At 44.3% G+C, this 19,892-nt stretch overlaps 1 protein-coding gene across 1 annotated transcript in view; it reads right to left on the reverse strand.

Annotated features, from left to right (window-relative positions):
• Nucleotides 1-4,627: 4,627 nt before the first annotated feature.
• Nucleotides 4,628-19,892, reverse strand: part of LOC102076087 (alpha-2-macroglobulin) — a 47,842-nt gene continuing 32,577 nt past the window's right edge. Inside the window, exons 24-36 of the mRNA XM_019357193.1 lie at nt 17,107-17,283; nt 16,791-16,866; nt 15,893-16,049; nt 15,238-15,312; nt 7,286-7,448; nt 7,028-7,215; nt 6,309-6,521; nt 5,688-5,812; nt 5,487-5,577; nt 5,331-5,399; nt 5,145-5,250; nt 4,954-4,998; nt 4,628-4,694 (exon numbers count right to left, since the gene is read on the reverse strand). Coding sequence (XP_019212738.1) covers nt 4,961-4,998; nt 5,145-5,250; nt 5,331-5,399; nt 5,487-5,577; nt 5,688-5,812; nt 6,309-6,521; nt 7,028-7,215; nt 7,286-7,448; nt 15,238-15,312; nt 15,893-16,049; nt 16,791-16,866; nt 17,107-17,283 — 1,478 coding nt within the window. The 3' untranslated portion in view covers nt 4,628-4,694; nt 4,954-4,960. The remainder of the gene's footprint in view (nt 4,695-4,953; nt 4,999-5,144; nt 5,251-5,330; nt 5,400-5,486; nt 5,578-5,687; nt 5,813-6,308; nt 6,522-7,027; nt 7,216-7,285; nt 7,449-15,237; nt 15,313-15,892; nt 16,050-16,790; nt 16,867-17,106; nt 17,284-19,892) is intronic.

Here is a 19,892-nt window from a genome sequence, read left to right on the forward strand (position 1 = left end):
AACGATTAAGCAAATACAAGTAAACGGCAATAAATTACAGGTAGTAATAAAATATACTACTAACTCTTTTACGCTACGTCCACACCTACACGGGTATTTTTGAAAACTCAGCTGTTTCTATGCGTTTGGGCTTTTCGTCAACACGTAAACGGCGTTGCGATTCACCGAAAACGGAGATTATTTAAAACTCCTTTTTTCCGTTTACGTGTGGACGAGGAATACAGAGTTCGTCACGCAACGACAAAGGTATGTGCCTCTTTTCACGTCACGTTATTGTTTACATGAGATGAATTGCGGAATGGCAGATAGAGACAAAATACTGTTAATCTGACTATCTGCAGGTTTTACACGCTTACATATACACACGCAGTTACTGTCCCTCCATGTAGAAAGGCAGAGGCGTCACGGTGTAATTATTTTACATATAGTTGGGTTTTTTCCTGTGTAACAATGTTCAACATTGCTATCAATACATTTTTCAAAAAATGCCTCTCTGTGCAAAATGGGTTTAAACACATAAACAGCTGTGGGATGCTGTTTGTCCGTGATTTGAACCGGGGGAACAAATTACGGCAGGATCAGCCTGATATTATTTGTATCCCGCTGTAACTTTACTGCATAAAGAGCTAACATGTCCAAAATGTCAGGAGTAGTTAGGTATTACAAGAAGTGTTTGTGAACTAAAAATCAAGAATGTTGGATACTGTTTGTCCGTGATTTGAAGAGCCCAGCGCTGCTCCCGATGCAGGGGAGACCTACCTTGGCACTTGTGCAGGTGAAGCCGAATGTGACAGGTGAGACCTGAGTCTGGGAACCGCCCCTGGTGGGCGGAGCCGGTCTTTGCCCCTTTTATAAGCTCAGGTGTGGGCAATTAGGTATTCCTCTCTGCAAACCTGAAGCTGCAAGTGCTCAGTCCAAGTTGGGCAAGTTGGTGTTTGTAACTTCTTTCTATGAAAGTCTGATATGGGTTCTCTCCTAAACTTCTGTTAGAACGGTAGGTTACACAAAAATGTATCATTTGAGCTCTGGCTGTTGGCAGAGGTTTATAGTTATGTGCACCCTTGTAGGTGGGAAACATTGCTCCCGTGAGAACGGTATAGTGGACTTCATCGCCACTGACCCACAGTTATTAGGGTGTGACACGAACTTGTGGACAGGTAACAAAACAATTAAGTTGAGGAATATTCCTGTGTTTTATTGTCCAGCATAAGTGATCTCCTGCCTTTTATTCACAGAGTACTGTTTTTGTTCAGTTCAGATGCAAGAAAAACTATGATTACAACAACAGTAGTTACAGATGATTCCCCTCAATCCCCAGTTCTCCCACAGCTTTATTTTGGTGCTACCTTATACCCTTCAAACGTACTCGGACTAGAACCTCTGTCCGAGGAGCTTTTAGCCTTTATTTTATTGCTACAGGTGCGCTGAGCGGAGCATTTGAAGTGTCGAAATGTGAAAAGATAACAATGTCCCTCTCACCGGTAGGTGGTTGATACATTTTTTTCGGGGTTGTTATCTAAGATACCGTCATAAAGAAGCGGCACAACTAATGGGTCTATGCAAGCTAATTTGCAATGTGCACCGCTGGCCCGGCCATTTATTTTTTGATGCACCTTCTCAAATTAATTCACTGCGTGTCGTGCCCAGGGCTGGACTGGGACAAAAAATCGGCCCAAGCATTTTGACTAGAGACCGGCCCACCAGGTATTAAAGCCATAAAGCCTTTGAATGAAAACAAACACTGTTGTGACAGTGATGTACAGTCTTGTTGGTATATGTATGGTCTCTATACATTTTACATCAGATAAAAACTTTGGTTGTAAGATTCAGATAATTATTTTTTTAAAAGCTAGACATTTTAAATGAGAATAAGAAAGAAAAGTATTTCTTTGTGCCCCCCTTGCCCTATTAATGCACTACCTGGCAACACCTTGCTAGACCCGCCCCTGCACAGTTACCAGCTGTCAGCTACATAGAAAAGGATCCTGGTGTTATTTGTCTCTCAGAAACAGTTCATAACTTCCCTTCAACTCATCCATGTCACCTAAAAGGTAAACCTGTTTCTCCATCACCTGTTCAGCTCTGATGATTCAGTAAGGACATCTCCTGGTTTCATCTTCATGTTTCCCTCTCACCACATATACAAACCGATATCATGACCAGCAGCTTTACAGCTGTGGCTCCAGCAAACATCAGCTGATACTAGAAAGTAATATTAAATAAATTCTAACAACAGCTGATCAAGATTAAACGTGCTGCTGTTGTTTAACACGACATCCGCTGGTTTCCTCTTTCTGGCGCAAAGTGGGCGATAAACAAACAAGAGAGAAAAACCGATCAGCTGATCATTGATCAGTTTCGTGATTGAAGTAACAACAGGAGAGGAGAGAATGAGAGAAGAACAGGCAGCTGTGCAGCAAAAACACAGAATAACTCCAGCTTTGTCTTTTTTTCATTCCAGCTGAAGTACAGGACGAATCGCGTTCCTTTTCCTCTCAATACAAATGCATTGCAATTGGTGTAGCCTAGAGCTGATCATGACCAATCCACCACCTTTTATTGTTTATACCATTACAGACACAAACAAACAAACATAAAAATGAAAAATCACCATCAGCCACTGGTCAAATGCCCAGTATGCCCAATGGCCAGTCCAGCTATGCGGTCAGCTGGTGGCAGTGTTGGGGAGTAACGGAATACATGTACCGCCGTTACGTATTTAAAATACAAAATATGAGTAACTGTATTCCGTTACAGTTACCGTTTAAAAAGGTGGTATTCAGAATACAGTTACTTTGTTGAAATAAATGGAATACACGGCGGTACTTGCCTGTTTCATATTGTCGCGGGTCAGGACTGTTTGGGTTTGTTTGACAGCTATGTTCTGTTGTTCCAGGCGGCAGCGTTACGGTTGCCATGGTTACAGGGTGACGCGCTCTCTCTCTGCGTGTTTCCTGGGTGAGAGAGCGCCTTTTTGTTGTTGTTGTTGTGCTAAGCTAAAAGGCAGAATGCTACAGGCATAGCTCTAAAGAATGTAGCCTCATGGGCAGTGTAGTCCGTGCTGCCGGGAGAATGGACTGCCATACACGTTATGTGTCTGTGAGCGAGGGAGGGAGAGAAAGGAAAAGTCCGAGCTGTCACGGAGCAAAAACGGGAGCTGGAAGCATGTAAATATAATAATAACCACCGCAGCCAAGAAGAGTGCCTGACGAGCCCATTTGTAAGTAAGCTATTAAGACTCGACTGTACACTGTGTTCGTGTTTTCCTCCGGAAAAAATAAGTTCCGTTGGAGCAGCCTTTCAACGCCTCTCTCTGTCTCTGGCAAGCAAAGTTGACCCAGACAACAAAGTAAAGCTAGTTTTCGGCTACCAGCCCGACACGGAACCCACCGTATTAGCCAGAGGTCCCTTTACTACGGTTCGGAGCCGCGGACCTTCAGTAACAGTAATAAATCACAGCAATAGTACATTCACGTAGTTGTAAACAGCATGATAATATATTAAGTAATCCAAAGTACTCAGAATACGTTACTCTCATTGAGTAACGTAACGGAATACGTTACAGAATACATTTTGGGGCATGTATTCAGTATTCTGTAATGGAATACATTTTAAAAGTAACCTTCCCAACACTGGCTGGTGGGTAACAGGCATCTCCGAAAACGTTAGAGCAACTTTGCAAATATGTGATGTCTTAATAAATCGAGCAGATATTTGAAGTGTACACAGCACCATTCTCGCATGAAAATATTTTAAAAGTTTATTTTTTGACCAGGAAAGAGTAATATTTCAAACTCCACCACTCTGTGTTCCTCCACCACTGCTTCGTTTGAGTTTTGGACGAAATGGATTCTGGGATATTGCATTTCGTCATTTCGAGCTGATTGGAGACCAAAACAGCCAGCCAGATGTTTTTTGCATCCAAGTCTGTGATTGGCTGGTTTTGTGGCACAAATATAACGGTGTAGAGAAAGAATTGAACACACATGGGCAGAAATGTTGAGAGCGTAAGCAACACATTGCGAGCGAGCGCAAATGCAAAAACTGAGCGAGAGGGGCTGCTGTTGTGTGTGTGTGTGTCTCTGTGTGTGTGTGTGTGTGTGTGTGTGTGTGTGTGTGGATAATAGCAAACACTGAAATACATTTTCTGGCACGCAGCAATGAATTTTGTTCACTCAAATTGAGCTTTTCTTCGCTCAAAATAAATTTCTCCTCAAAATGCAACGCTTGCACCTGCAAACTTTTTTTTGAAAAAAAGCAAAAGAGCCGCTGCTTTGTTGGATTACACACACACACTCTGTATGTTAAAGGCTCACACACACACACACACACACACACACACACACACACACACATTATGTTTCTTTCTTTTATTTCCGTGGACGTCACTTGCCAGCTGTCACTGAACGTCTCCCAAGAGCACGTTTTGCTTTTTTAATGTTCTGCCCACTTGCACCATTTTGTTTTTGCCTAAACCTGCACAAAGACAGAAATGTGGCATAAGGCCAGTCTCAGGGGTGCATTCACAGCACTATATTTTCCATTCTGCCTATTATTAATAATGAAGCATGTTATTAAAGAAGCATTAATAATACTGGAGCTGTTAACACACACGCATACACACATGTGAGCAGAAAAAGTATCTTTATTCAAATGCAGGTTGAAACCTCAGGACCAGCCACACCTTCTTCAAACTGTGAGATGAAGAATAAAAGTTAGTAAAAGCTCAAAGTGCTTGCTCATAGGGGGTCATATGATTGTTGGGTTTTTCTCTGTATTTATTATTGTGCTATCTACTGTACAATATAAAGCGCCTTGAGGCGACTTTTGTTGTGATTTGGCGCTATATAAATAAAATTGAATTGAATTGAATTGAAAGTTGGTCCTTTTCATTGATGCTGTGAACATGAATGTGTGTGAAAGGTGTACTTGTGTGTTATTCCAGCTTCTTACCTGCAGCTCACGAGACAAACATGTATTGGGTCTCAGCCTGGTCACCTGACAGAAACATGGTAGAAAACATGAAAGTGTCATTTCTCTGTGTCCCACTGATGGAAACATCAGCTTGTATGAACTGTTCAGTCTGATGAATCCTCTGAAGTGTGTCAGTGTGCTGTTGGAGTAAAGCTTAGCTAGACTTGGACCTGGTTGGTAGTAGTCATAGATCTTGACCACGGCTGGCTTCAGGTTGTCCACTGGGAGCTCCTGGATGATGTCTAAGCTGTGGTTGATGGGCGTGTCCTTTGGTAACTGGACGAGACAGAAACAATCGCAGACACAGTTTGTACCAAAGATCATCATCTGGTGTCCCCACAGTGACTTTCACTTACCTCCTCTAAGTACACCAGAACATGATCCTCCTTTTGTTCAACACGACTCACCAGGAGGCCATGTTTGAGCTGTGAGGAGATGACATCATTTTTATTATTATCATCACAATTATCACATGAGACACACTCGTTGGTAGAATCTGTCTAATTACTCACACTCTTCAAAGACTCGGGGTCTGGGGAAAATCCAGAGAGCATTTTGATGTCCAGGATCACCATGTTTGTAGTTTTCTCCTTTCCACTGTACCTGTGTTTGAACAGTGTGATTATACTGACCTGTGTGCACACTTGCTTTTCATCTACCAGCAGTTCCTCCACACGGGTAAAGAGCACTCCTCTAACCTGTCACATACTTACAGCGATTGTGTTTGCACAGTGAATTTGGGTCTAGCAGATTCACTTGTGGTGGTGACCTCTAGTTGGACTTTCACACTGAGAGTGGTGACATCAGCAGGTGTTGGGATGTTGTAGGTGGCAGAAATCTGGGAAACACACTTGGGTCACGTGTGGAACAGAACTAATCACACCTCAGTGCACCCTGCTGTCACTGCTCTACACCATGACACATATTTGCACACATACTTTTATATTCATACCTATATGTCTATATTCATCTTAATATGAGTATCTCTGTTATATCTACACTCATTTTATACAAGTGCTTGATGTTTGTTGTATATTTGCTGCCATGACAACTCATTTTCCCTCTGGTATAAATAGTTTCCCTGATTCTGATACAGACAGAAAGTTCATTTATTTTTTGCTCAGTTCTCTAATTTAGTTTAAAATAGCATTGTCCTCTCTACAGTTATTACTGCCAGGTCTGATGTCTTTATTCTGTATAAAAATAATGTTCAAGATGAGCTTCATTACATGTGAAAATGCTAATGCTCTCTAAAGTTTTATGAGTAAAAAGAAAAAGAAGAAAGCCTTTCTCTGACATCAACCAGGAGCTTGTCACATGATGCTGTCACTGACCTGCACTGAAGCACATGCAGTGCCCTTCACCTCCAGGCTGTATTTTCCTGACATGCCCTGCAGCGCCTCCTCCTGGTAGAGCAGTTTGTTGCTCTGATTTACATCAAATGTCAGCTGACTGCTGGGAGCCTGAACTGTCACTGTGCTCCAACCTTCAGGACTGAACACCAGAGTGGAGTAGAGAGCCAGAGCCTGAAGAGCCACCACCGTGTCCTACAGGATGGATTGTGGTTAACACACACAGCATATGTCTCCATATTACATGGACTTAAGTGGAATAGACATAAAGTTAAAACTGCCCGTGTCACTTTGAAACCCTCTCACAAAAGAGATCCTTAATCTCAAGTTTTCTAAATTTCACTTCCTGGTTAAATAAATATTAAACAGGTTAAAATATCTTTAACTGAGAATCATCAAAGTATAGAAATTACAGGTATAAACTTGCAGGTGATCTGTTATTTACAGGCTGTTACGTGTGGTTGGTGTACAGAAGTCTGAGGTAACATTGCTATTCTGTTAAAACAATGAATTTTTAGACAAAACTTAAATGTCATATTCTAACTAAAGAATAAAAACATCCCTGCCTGGCTAAAACAAATCTGTTTTACATATCTGATAGAAAACTGAAAGCTTCAGTATTATTTCTTCTGTCTCTGATTTTGTCTAAGACTGTATATTAACTCAAAGATGAGCTTCATGCTGTTCGGGTGGTGTAGTACCTGAGTGGAGGAGAAGCCTCCGTAATAGTTCTGCTGCCCAGTCAGCCACCTGATAATACCAGAGACATATCCCAGATCCTCAGCAGTCGGGGAGGCGCTGAGTTTGGCCAACAGCACATAAGAACTGATCTCCACTGACAGGGAGGCTGATGTTTCTGCTGCTGTCTGAGACCAGTAGAGGAAACCTCCTACAAACACAATAACAGTCACAGTTATGCTAATAAAGCCTGAATGATGTCCTGCTAAAGGATGACTGACCTTCCCTCACTGCAACTGTGTCTAAGTGCTGCAGAAGGTGAGCTCGGGTCTCCACGTCTCCTGCCAGAGTGAACACATAGGCCAGCAGAGCTGTAGTGTAGGTGTTGCTCAGGTCACTGAGAGACTCCTTGAGACAAGCCAGGCTCTTGTTCATCACAGGATCCTTTAAAAGATCAAAACAAAGAACTTCAATGGAAAAACGGAAATCTTCTTTCATTAAACCCAGTATGAGAAGAATAGGAGGCAGTTTTCCTGATTTAGTCACTCAAAACATCAGCGTGATAATAGAAAGTGGCAGATGTGGGAAAACAGGAATTAGAGGAAAGTACAGATCAAGCATAGAGCGTATTTGTAGTAGTATTTACAATATAAAGAACATATTGAAAAAACACTGTACAGGTTGGGTGGTGATACAAGTTCTTGCTGGTGAGAGTTCAGATATGTGGATGACACCTGGGTGAAAATCAAATCTCAGGACATACCACAATTCACGGATCACATTAACTCGGTGGACCGACACATCAAATTCACCAGGGAGGATATGAAAAGTGTGTGTGAGAGAGTGAGAGTGAGTGAGTGAGTGAGTGAGTGTGTACAGGTATATATATATATATATATATTGTATATATATATAAAAAACACCCATCTCGCCCCTGCGGGCGGTTTATCCTTCAAGCTCGGGTCCTCTACCGGAGGCCTGGGAGCTTGAGGGTCCTGCGCAGTATCTTAGCTGTTCCCAGGACTGCGCTCTTCTGGACAGAGATCTCCGATGTTGTTCCCGGGATCTGCTGGAGCCACTCGCCTAGCTTGGGAGTCACCGCACCTAGTGCTCCAATTACCACGGGGACCACCGTTACCTTCACCCTCCACATCCTCTCGAGCTCTTCTCTGAGCCCTTGGTATTTCTCCAGCTTCTCGTGTTCCTTCTTCCTGATATTGCTGTCATTCGGAACCGCTACATCGATCACTACAGCCGTCTTCTTCTGTTTGTCTACCACCACTATGTCCGGTTGGTTAGCCACCACCATTTTGTCCGTCTGCATCTGGAAGTCCCACAGGATCTTAGCTCGGTCATTCTCCATCACCCTTGGGGGCATCTCCCATTTTGACCTCGGGACTTCCAGGTTATACTTGGCACATTATCCTGTACACTATGCCGGCCACTTGGTTATGGCGTTCCATGTATGCCTTGCCTGCTAGCATCTTGCACCCTGCTGTTATGTGCTGGATTGTCTCTGGGGCATCTTTACAGAGCCTGCACCTGGGGTCTTGCCTGGTGTGATAGACCCCAGCCTCGGTCCAGCTTTGTACAGCCACTGGTAGGATTTCTGGATATCAGCCACCTCCTCTATCTGCCGGTGGTACATACCGTGCAGGGGCCTGTCCTTCCATGATGGTTCCTCGCCTTCCTCCTCTTTCTTGGGTTTCTGCTGCCTGAGGTATTCATTGAGCACGCTATCAGTTGGGGCCATCTTCGTGATGTATTTGTGGATGTTTCTTGTCTAATCCTGGACTGTGGTGCTGACACTAACCAGTCTCCGGCCCCCTTCCTTCCGCTTAGCGTACAGCCTCAGGCTGCGTTCACACCGAACGCGATAGAGGCGAGCGAAAACGCCCTAAACGCCCCTAATTTGACGCGTGCACATTCGCACCTCAACGCGTGTCCAAGAAAAACCCATCGCGCCTCAAAATTGCATCTTTCCACGCGCGTGGACCGGAAATGTGGGAGGAAGTTGTGCCAGATGTATTGTGCTGCAGATGTCCTCTGAATAAACACATTATCTTGTTAGCGGAAAGGTATTTGTACATCAGTGGGAAAATAGCGGGACAGTAGGCGGGCTTGCTAGCTTTTGCGCGGCTTTATCGGGTCAGTCTGAAAATTAAAAAGGAGAATGAATGAACTTACCAGGTTGCCCGATCTCCTCACTTCTGTGCCTCCAAGCTCGGTCCTTTTTATTCCTGTCTCGGTAGAAGTAGCAGCTGGCATCATACAGCTCTGGGTGATTAGCCACGGCAGTGATGAGTTTTTCCTCCATACTGAATGAAGAATGAAGGGCTTTGGTTTGATCTGCCCCTGTGACCTGGTTACAGCCACGTCACCGGCCTCCTGATTGGTTGTCGGGGCGCGATTTGACGCCGGAGTTCATATTTTCCAACTCCAGCGGCTGGCGCGGTACGGGCGTGTGCACAAAATGCAACACACAATCTGACACGCGTGGTTTTCTTCGCGAGTCAAACGCGCCCCACGCGGTACACTGACGCGCGTTTCACGGGTTTTGGCGTTTTCGCGACACAAATCTGCTTCCGCATTTTCGCCGGATGCGCAATCGCGTGTCATCGCGCTCTTTCCATTGACTTTACATGTGAACCTGACGCTCTGGCCGCCTCTATCGCGTTCGGTGTGTGCGCACCGTCAGGGTGCTGGACTTGGGGTGAAACCCTCCATGCATGGTAAGGAGCTTTCTTGTCTTTATGTCAGTGGCTTTTATCTCCTCCTTTGGCCAGCCTATTACTCCAGCAGGGTACCTGATCACGGGCAGGGCGTAGGTGTTGATGGCCCGGATCTTGTTCTTAGCGTTCAGCTGACTCCTCAGGACTTGCCTGACCCTCTGCAGGTACTTGGTGGTTGCAGCTTTCCTAGCGGCCTGTTCATGGTTCCCATTCGCTTGCAGGATCCCCAGGTACTTGTAACTGTCCTCTATGTCTGCAATGTTGCCTTCTGGTAGTTCAGTCCCCTCAGTTCTGACTACCTTCCCTCTCTTTGTTACCATCCAACTACACTTCTCCAGTCCGAATGACATTCCAATGTCATTGCTGTATATCCTGGTAGTGTGTATCAGTGAATCAATGTCTCGTTCACTCTTAGCATACAGCTTGATGTCATCCATGTACAGGAGGTGGCTGACAACCGCTCCATTCTGTAGTCGGTATCCGTAGCCAGTCTTGTTAATGATCTCACTGAGGGGGTTCAGGCCTATGCAGAACAGCAGTGGGGACAGAGCATCTCCTTGGTAGATCCCACACTTGATGGTGACTTGTGCTATGGCCTCAGAGTTAGCCTCTAGTGTTGTATGCCACATCCCCATTGAGTTCCTGATGAAGGCTCTTAGGGTCCTGTTGATCTTGTACAATTCTAGGCATTCCAGTATCCAGCTGTGGGGCATTGAGTCATAGGCCTTCTTGTAATCAATCCAGGCTGTGCACAATGTTAGGGTTCAAAAATGTTGAGGAGGAATCTAAAAATAACCACAGATCCAGCCGGGTGCAAATTAGACGGCATTTTAATGAACACGTGTGAGTCCGACCGCTGTGCAGATTTCAGCGTCGAACTAAACTTACAATCGTCAAACAAAGGTCTTATAGGGTTGGCAGTCTTCCTGTTGCCAGGCAGACTCAAACAAAGCATACGTCACTCCAAAACCACAATGACTTTTAACATAGTTTAAAACAGAACATCATCTTCGCCTCGACGGCAGATGCTTCCTGTCTCCATCCTCGCTGTCGCTTATCTCTGGGACATCTGGTCCACGTTCTGCACAAAATGTCACTCATGCACAACTTTGCAGTCGCGAGCAAAACATGATTCACTCTTACCTACTAACTGAGTCTATCTAATTTGTGTGTGCGTGCACGTGCGGGGGCGCGTGCGTGCTGTGTACTGCGTACGTGTCATGACCTCTCCTGCACCCCAGCTCACCTCACACCTTTCGTCCTCGCCAGACATAAGGCCTGAGCTCATACACAGCTGAACTATGAGTGACTTCTAGACTAAATGTCACACTCAAATGATGCTACTCAAACCATGAAGGAAACTTACTTAAACTGAACATAAATGAACCTTAAAACTTACTTCAAAGGATCTAAGTGATAAATGATACAAACTTAAATCTTAGCTCTAAAGGATATAAGTAATAAAAGATAAAAATAACTCCAGGCATATGTCATGTAAGCAGGTGTGTTGCAATTCCTTTCAGAGCTCCTGTCCCCCTCACCTTGTATTGGCTGATCATAACGCCTGCCAAGAGTTTCTGACCTTCACTTGACCAGGAGCCACAGCTCTTTAATATGCTCAAATGCAATCATGTATAAAAGATTAAAATCATCTTCATAACACAGGTTTTTCCTTCTCAGATCTGCCAATATGTTTGCTCCTCCTAATATAGTCTAAAAGCAACCCCAAGCAAAACAATTTGAACTTTCCCCTATCAGTGATCCCTCTAACTAAGTGTGTGTGTGGTTACGTGTATGTCTATGTGCTAACCACAATCGCACCCCATTTCACCTGTCGAATATCTCCTGACCTCCCCCAGACAGAGAGACAGAAGCCGCTCTCGTATATGTAATAACCGAACCAAAACTATGTATGTGTACTCTACTGAATAAATGTTTTAATCAAAAGCCTCTACTAAAAGCTTAATACAGTTTCCTATCCTACTCACAGTACTTGCATTCAGAGTCTGCTTTCAGTTTCACTTCTGCAAAAGCATGCCTTGCAGACGTGTTTCCTGTCCCTGCTCTTTGAGTGCTTCACCCACTGAAGACTTCAGTATAAGAATATAAAAACATTCGAAAGCCTTTAAAATTATAGATTCAACTCAACAATTTGAAGTGGTTCTTACTGGACTTGTAATAAAGACTAATATAATACCAATATATTTGAACATCTGAATGCATCTGTGAAAGCAACATCACTATTAACAATGAAATGGTAATGATGATTATAGAGATAGCAGCAAATAATAGCAGTAAAATATTTCTCCTCCTGACAACAGGTTGGTCAGTCTGGTCTTGCAGTCTCGGCTGACTGTTCTGTCTACCAGTAGCTGGTGTTTTGCGCCTCTGGTATTCTTGCCAATCCCTTTCTGTGCCCCACTCATGTATTGACCCATTTGCCTGTTCATCTTAGCCGATATGATGCCTGACAGGAGCTTCCATGTAGTACTGAGGCAGGTTATTGGTCGGTAGTTGGATGGGACCGGTCCCTTCTTGGGGTCCTTGGGGATCAGGACCGTCCGACCTTCGGTTAGCAATTCCGTGTGTCTCTCGTTAACTAGCAGCTGGTTCATTTGTGCTGCCAGACGCTCGTGGAGTGCAGTCAGCTTCTTCAGCCAGTAGGTGTGAACCTTGTCGGGCCCTAGTGCTGTCTAACTCTTCATACTGGAGACCCTTTCTTGGATGTCTGCCACTGTGATGGTTACTGGACCCTGTTCAGGGAGGTCGCTATGGTCTGCCCTCAGATCCACTAGCCACTGAGCATTGCCGTTATGGGTTGCTTCCTTCTCCCATATGCTCTTCCAGTATTGCTCCGTCTCCAGCCTTGGTGGTGCTGTTCTGTTATTGTTCCCTTGCCACTGAGATACACCTTTGCTGGTTCTGTGGAGAACAGCTGGTTTATTCTCCTGCCTTCTATCTCTCTGGTGTACCTCCTCAAGCGGCTGGCCAAGGCTATGATCTTTGCTTTGCAGTTTCCAAGGCCTCAGGTATGGACAGCTTGCTGTATTTCTTATGCACCTTCTTTGTCGCGCCTTTCTGCAACTCCGTTAGTTGGCTAACCTCCCTCCGTGCTACTTTGATCTTGCCCTCTAACCTCCTTCTCCATGAAGGGTACTGCCCCTTGTGGCTGTTCAACTTGTAGCCAAGCATCTCACTGATCACTGCTGCCGTAGTGTAGATCAGCTTGTTAGTGTCGGTAATCGTGGTTGTAGGTATCATCCGTAGTGCTCCATTAACATCATCTAGCAGACCTTCTGAGGGTACTTCACGTAATCTTGGTAACCGACTAGGGGGGATCCAGGTTTCAAGCTTGGCCATGATCCTATCTTTCAGGTCAGTTCCTCTCGCACTCAACGATCCTTCTCCTATCACACTTGGGGCTATGTATCCAATCTCGTGTGGGGGTGATGATATCTCCCCCCTGACCTGGCGTCCTGACTTCTCCTTGCCATAGTATTTATGTTGTACCTCGTCAATCTCTAGCTGTGAGAGCAGTCCCTTCTTTCGAATGTTGGAACACTGAGCTACTAGTTGTTTTGCCGTCATTGTGGATGTTGGGTATCAAAGAATCCATAGGTCCCTCATCCTATTCATGTAACCCCTTCCGCCAGGGTTACTTGCGTAGTAGCATTCCAACATCGCCCTATTTCACAGAGAATCTTCGTAGCGCACTCGGTGCTTGCTTGGAAGTTTAGGGGTTTTTTTCGCTGTAAAAAGAAGTTTTCCTCCCATGCAGTGAACAGCGGACACTAATATTTTCATCACCTTTTACGGAATCAAACTCAAAGTAAGGTCAGTACTTCCACGCTTTAAACGCTGCACGCTCATACTCTCTCCCGCACTCGATATATTATCCATTGTTGATCTGCACATAGCTGTTGCCACGAACGCCGCACAGTTTTAGTAACGCAGTAACGCAGCGTTCTTACGGGAAAGTAATGGTAATCTAATTACCATTTTGGGAATAGTAATCCCTTAATTTACTCGTTACTTGAAAAAAGTAATCGGATTACTTACAAGTAACGCGTTACTGCCCATCTCTGGTAGTGAGACCTGCTTATGTGTAGGGACTGCTGGTTCAACCTAACTCCATGGATAAGCAGGACTAACTCTGATCTTAACTTCCACCATTAAAATGGGCATGGTTATCATTGTTGGAGATTTCAACATTCATGTGGATGACTCAACAAACAGTACCACTAAGGAGTTCCTGAGCATTATGGAATCTTTCAACTTTGTTCAGCATGTAGCAGGGCCTACTCATATGGTTGGGCACACTCTGGACTTGGTCTTCACCTATGGTGTTTCCTTTGACCACTTGAATTTAAATGAATTGTTTTTAGCGACCATAAGTCAGTCTCTTTTACTGTATCTGTTAATTCAGAGTACCATCCTCAAGGTTCTATCAGGCGCAGGCGCTTTATTGACGACTCTATAATTTCTGAGTTTTCCTCTCTTTTTAATTTTAAAAGTTCTTCTAATGAGGTTGAGCTTTTAACTAATTATTTTAATGAACACTGTCTTGCCATTCTAAATCACATTGCTCCTTTCAAAAGCAGTTATCGCTCTGTTAGTTCCCGCACACCATGGTTAAATAATCAGACTCGTGGTCTTTGATGCTCCTATCGAAAAGCAGAGTGTCTGTGGAAGTCCATTGGTCTGATTGTCCATCGTGAGCACTTTAAAGAACAGTACTGTTATCTATATAATGAGTCAGTCAAAGAGGCTAGATCCTCTTACTTCAATAATCTTATAAATCGTCACAAAAATAATTCAAGAATTCTATTTGATACCATCAACAGTACTGTTTCTCCTCCTACTGTAATTCCCTGTTTACTAGCTTGGATAAATCATCTCTCTCTCGCCTCCGGGCAATACAAAACGCAGCAGCCAGACTACTAACTCGTTCTACCAAGCGTGTTCACATCACTCCCATCTTATATTCTTTACATTGGCTCCCAATAAAGTTTAGAATTCGCTTTAAAATTCTTGTTTTAACATACAGAGCACCAAATGGCCAGGCTCCAGATTATTTATCCAAGCTTCTCATAAAATACACTGCTGCTCATCATCTCCGCTCACAGACTCAGAGTGTGTTAGTTGTTCCCCGTACACGACTGAAGACAAAAGGGGACAGAGCCATTGAGTCTGTTGCACCAAGGCTGTGGAACAGTTTACCACTACAGTTAAGTTTGCTTGACTCTGTGGATTGTTTTAAAAAACTTTTCTGTTCAAACAAGCCTTTTGTTGATGTACATATTTTATTTTTTTTTATACATTATTTACATTTGATCTTTTACATTGTGTATAATGTCTATTGATTTTGTTGTTTATTTTAATATTTGTGTACAGCGCTTTGTGACTGTCTGTGAAAAGCGCTTTATAAATAAATTTTACTTACTTACTTACTCTGTACTCATTTTTTGTTAAATACCTTGATATTCTTTGAGTCTACTCACATGTTGGGATGTATTCATTTCCAAGAAGGCAGCAGTAACGTACGCACTGAGAGTCACTTCATCAGATACACCACCCTGTCAACAGAAGACATCATAGACACTTATCATCAGTGCACCAACATTCAGGGATATGAAGTCATGAAAATGATTTTTAGCTGCATGTGGTTTTAGTATCATGAATGTCTTGATGCATGTTCAAACATCCAGCTAAAGAGATGAACAGGAAGTTGATTTTGTTCATCTGGATATTGTATTTCCAGTGAGATGGATGGATTCACCTCGGGTTTCCCCAACTATATAAACAGTTTGTGTAGTCATCTACTAATCGGAAGGCTGATGGTTTGATTCCCCGCTGCTCCAGCCTGCATGCGAAATATTTATGGGCAAGATACTAATCCCAAGTTGGTCTCTAGTGCATACTTTGTATTTTGTATAAATATGTGTGAATGCTACATAGAAGGCAGTGCTGGTGTGAATGGAGCAAGATGTATGGAAATTATTTCTTAAATAAAATAATAGAATGTACTGGTGTGAGCTATTACAGTATTTAATACAGTGTTTTCCATGTATGCATGACATTATTAATAAAATTTGTTAAAGTTCGTCCACACTGGAGGCTGTTTCCACAGTCTAACAGCGAAGAACTGCAGGTTACCTTCATTCTGTTGTTGAAGAGTTTCCCAGACTTTTCAAAACAGCCATTTTCTTGTTGTTTATGTTGCAGCCAGGACTTAGACTCTTCGATCTTTCTGGGATCAATATAGACGAAAGACTGAGCTTTGGCAAAACTTCTTACCACAAACGCAGTCAGCCTGACAAAAAGAAAACAACACTTACACGTCTTACAACGATGGAAATGTTTGGCTGTGAGGTCACATTAAGAGAAAGAAATACTGATCATTTTGAAAATAAAGTTGAAATTTCAAGATTTTTGAAAATTTGAAAATGTATTTTGAGAAAAAAGCCAAAATGTGGGCAAGTTGTTTCAGGACAAACTGCCACGGTTGCTTTACCCTCTGAATTAGTGAAATCGTACTTCAGACTCAGTTTTAGTAACAAGGAAGGAACTGATGTCACTTGTAGCAAATGAAAACCGTGTGGCAGTAAGTATAAGTACACTGAAAAGCAGAAAGTGGTGCAGAAATCTGCATGTGGTTAGATTTGTATAAAAGGAAATGGCTGCTAATGTACAGACGCAAGGGTTAGGGTTTTTCACAAAACAGTATTAAGACTTTATTATTGAAATAGTATTTAGACTTTTTTAAGTAGAATTACAACTTTAATCTTAAAAATCTGACTTTATTCCAATAATGATCAATAACATTTTTTATGTGACTAATGCTCCTTCCTACTTACTAAATTACACAGTATTAACCAAAAGTTTTTAGCTTATTCAAATGATTAAATGTAGAATTATTTTAAGTATTAGAGGTAGACATGTTTATGTTATTAATGGTAGTCAAACTTCAAGAAACTTCTTCTGTTTGGTGGGATATTTAAAAACTAGTGTAACCTCTCTGGTTTATGACATGTTTGATCAGTGATGTTCTTACCAAGTGTTTCCTGGTCCTGTTCCAAATGTGGTGTAAGCACCATCAGCACTTTTGTAGTTGAGCTGTCTTTGGTATCCTGTAACAACAGGGACACAATGATCGAGACATTGTTGCTATGGTGATGATTGGACTCCATTTGTTTATGGATCTGCATGTGTACATCAAGATTTGGGAAATTCTATGACAGATGAGGAAAATGACACATTTGAGCAAAAACTGTGGCTAATGTTCTGCCTCATGTCGGCTTGTTTCTTGAACCGTGTGTGTTGAAGTGATTCAAATGATTTCCTTCTTAGAGGAAACAATAAAAACTTGCCACTGGTGAGGAAGTTAGTAGCTTTTTCCATGATGGCTGTGGTGAGCTGCTGTGTGCCTTTCAGGTAGTGGAGGATGTAGATGTTGGGGGCCAGGAGAGCCATGTTCTGCTCCCCACATCCATACGGCATCTGCAGCAATCCATCCAGGTTCTTCAGAGCCCGGCCGAGGATGTCACCTGATCAAAAACACTGATTCAATAAAACTAACAAAACTAGCGTGAAACAACTTTGTATTATTGGGCAAAGATAACCTGAATAATTTCAATATGCAATTTTAAATGATGATTTCATTTGCTGAGCGAAAAAACATCCTGAAACTGAAAATCGTAGATTGACTGTGATTAACCAAATATTTCTGAGAAGACTGAGTTTCATTTCACCAACCAGACCCAGACCTGATTAAGGCCAGACCTGCTGGATCAAGAAATCACTCAAGTAAATTTTGTTTGACAAAGGGAAGCAGGCTAAAAGAAACACGTCATTGCCATAATTTAAAGAAATTCAAAAATAGGCGAGAAGTCTTGACATCTCTCAGTTTGGACAGGGTTAAAAAAAGTTTCTACAGGTTTGGAGCGCCAGTGCACCATGTTGGAACCCATTATCCACAAACTGAGAAAACTAGAAAAGATGTGGCCGAAATTACTCCATCGCACATCGACGACTCACCGAAAAAGTCAAATAAATCCCAACAACACCCAGAACTGAAGGTCTTGCCTTCCTCTGTAAAGGTCATAGTTTACGATTCAACAATACAAAGGAGACGGGGCAAAAACAGCATTCATGGACAAAACCACTGCTGACCAAAAAGAACACAAAAGCTTATCTTGTGGCGGACAACCAGGTGGCTCCACTCACACCCAAGTTGAAAGGAAGTGCTGAGGTGGAGATTTTGGCGCTTACTGTATGGAAGTTGGAGAGAGTCAGTTAATAAAGTTGGAGTGAGACACTGAGACCTCTCCTGTCGTTATTACATACCTCCACATTGTTGACCCCTGTGGCGAACATGCTAAGGCTCGAAGACGAAGCCAGCTCCGGCCTGGAAGCATCGGCTGCCACCGGACTTCCACCTCCGCCGATGGGTGCGTTTGCTGTGGCGCTTAAATTGCCGGATTTTTGGCTTCACGACCCTCCTTCATGGTTCGTGCACGTAGAAGCACAGTTTGCTCTTCGTGGAGTTTCAGCCGACGGCACTAAATACCACCATGTGGTGGCCTCACTTGACCCGCTGTCAACCCGCCGCGTGATGACTCTCCTCCGGGACCCCCCAGCCCAAGGCAAGTACACCGCCCTCAAGGCTCTGCTGCTGCGGCGTTACTCCCTCTCTGATGCTGAGCGGGCCAAGAAACTCCTTTCCCTCGCGGGCTTGGGTGACAGCACAGCTCTCGAGCTCATGGAGAGCTCTTCACCCACCTCTTTCTCCGACAGCTGCCGGCTCCAGTGCACGCTGGCCTTGCCAACTCCCCCCTATTGGCCACGAAACATTACTGCTCCCTTGCGGAAGAAGCGGACCGCATCCTCCTGGCTACCAGATGTTTCGGCGTCCAGGCGATTGTCCCGGATTCACCAGCGGTTTCCCCCGCCCCCTCACCGATGCTCCAGGGCCCTCCGACTCGTCCACGGTGGCTGGAATCGCTGCACGGCGGCACCATGGAAAAGGGCTCTGTTTTTATCACCAGCGTTTTGGGGCGAAGGCACGGCGCTGTCTCCCGCCTTGCAGTTTCCAGACCCAGTGAAACGGGCACGCCAGCGCTCTGTAGCAGCCGCAACCGCTGGCAACAAGGAAAGGCTGCTTTTCATAGAGGACTCACGCTCGGGGAGGCGTTTCCTGGTGGACTCTGGCTCACAGAGAGCCTTCTTCCCCCGGCTGGCTCGGAAAGGCTAGCTGAGGGCTGCGGGCCATTGCTAATTGCGGCTAATGGCTCCCCCATCAAAACCTTCGGTGAAAGGTTGGTGACTGTTTGCTTTCATGACCGTGACTTTCAGTGGAACTTTGTCGTTGCTGCTAGCACTGTGCCTATAATAGGCGCTGATTTTCTTTGTGCTCACGGACTGCTGGTTGATGTTGCTAACAGACGTTTAATTGATGCTGTGTCATTTTCCTCATTACCCTGTTTGACTCGGGGTGCCCAGCCCGTGGTGCATGCTAACTCAGTAGATTCGGGTGACGCTTTTCAGTGTTTGCTTTCTGAGTTTCCCTCACTCACTGTTCCCACTTTCTCGAGCACTGTGACGAAGCACGGGGTGGAGCATTACATAACTACAGTAGGGCTCCCGGTGTTTGCGCGCGCGCCGCTTCGACCCTGCCAAACTGGCTGTCGCTCGGGAAGAGTTTGCCACCATGGAGCGCCTGGGCATCGTGCAGCGTTCGAATAGTGCCTGGGCTTCCCCGTTACACATGGTGCCCAAATCTGACGGTCGGTGGCGACCTTGTGGGGATTTCCGCTGTCTCAATAACGTCACAGAGAACGGTCGTTATCCCATTCCCCACATCCAAGATTTATCCGCCCAGTTTGCGGGGACCTCGGTTTTTTCGAAGATCGATTTGGTACGGGGATATCACCAGGTTCCCGTGCGCACAGAGGATGTCCACGAAACCGCCGTCATTACACCTTTCGGCCTTTTCGAGTTTCTGCGCATGCCTTTTGGCCTGAAAGGTGCCGCCCAAACCTTCCAGCGGTTGATGGACTCGGTCTTGTGCGGGCTGCCCTTTGTTTTTGTATATCTTGATGATATACTGGTGGCCAGCGGCTCGGAGGAGCAACACATGTTCCATCTGCGTCAGGTT

The sequence above is a fragment of the Oreochromis niloticus genome, unplaced genomic scaffold (assembly GCF_001858045.2).
Source record: "Oreochromis niloticus isolate F11D_XX unplaced genomic scaffold, O_niloticus_UMD_NMBU tig00007510_pilon, whole genome shotgun sequence".
Classification (NCBI taxonomy): domain Eukaryota; kingdom Metazoa; phylum Chordata; class Actinopteri; order Cichliformes; family Cichlidae; genus Oreochromis; species Oreochromis niloticus.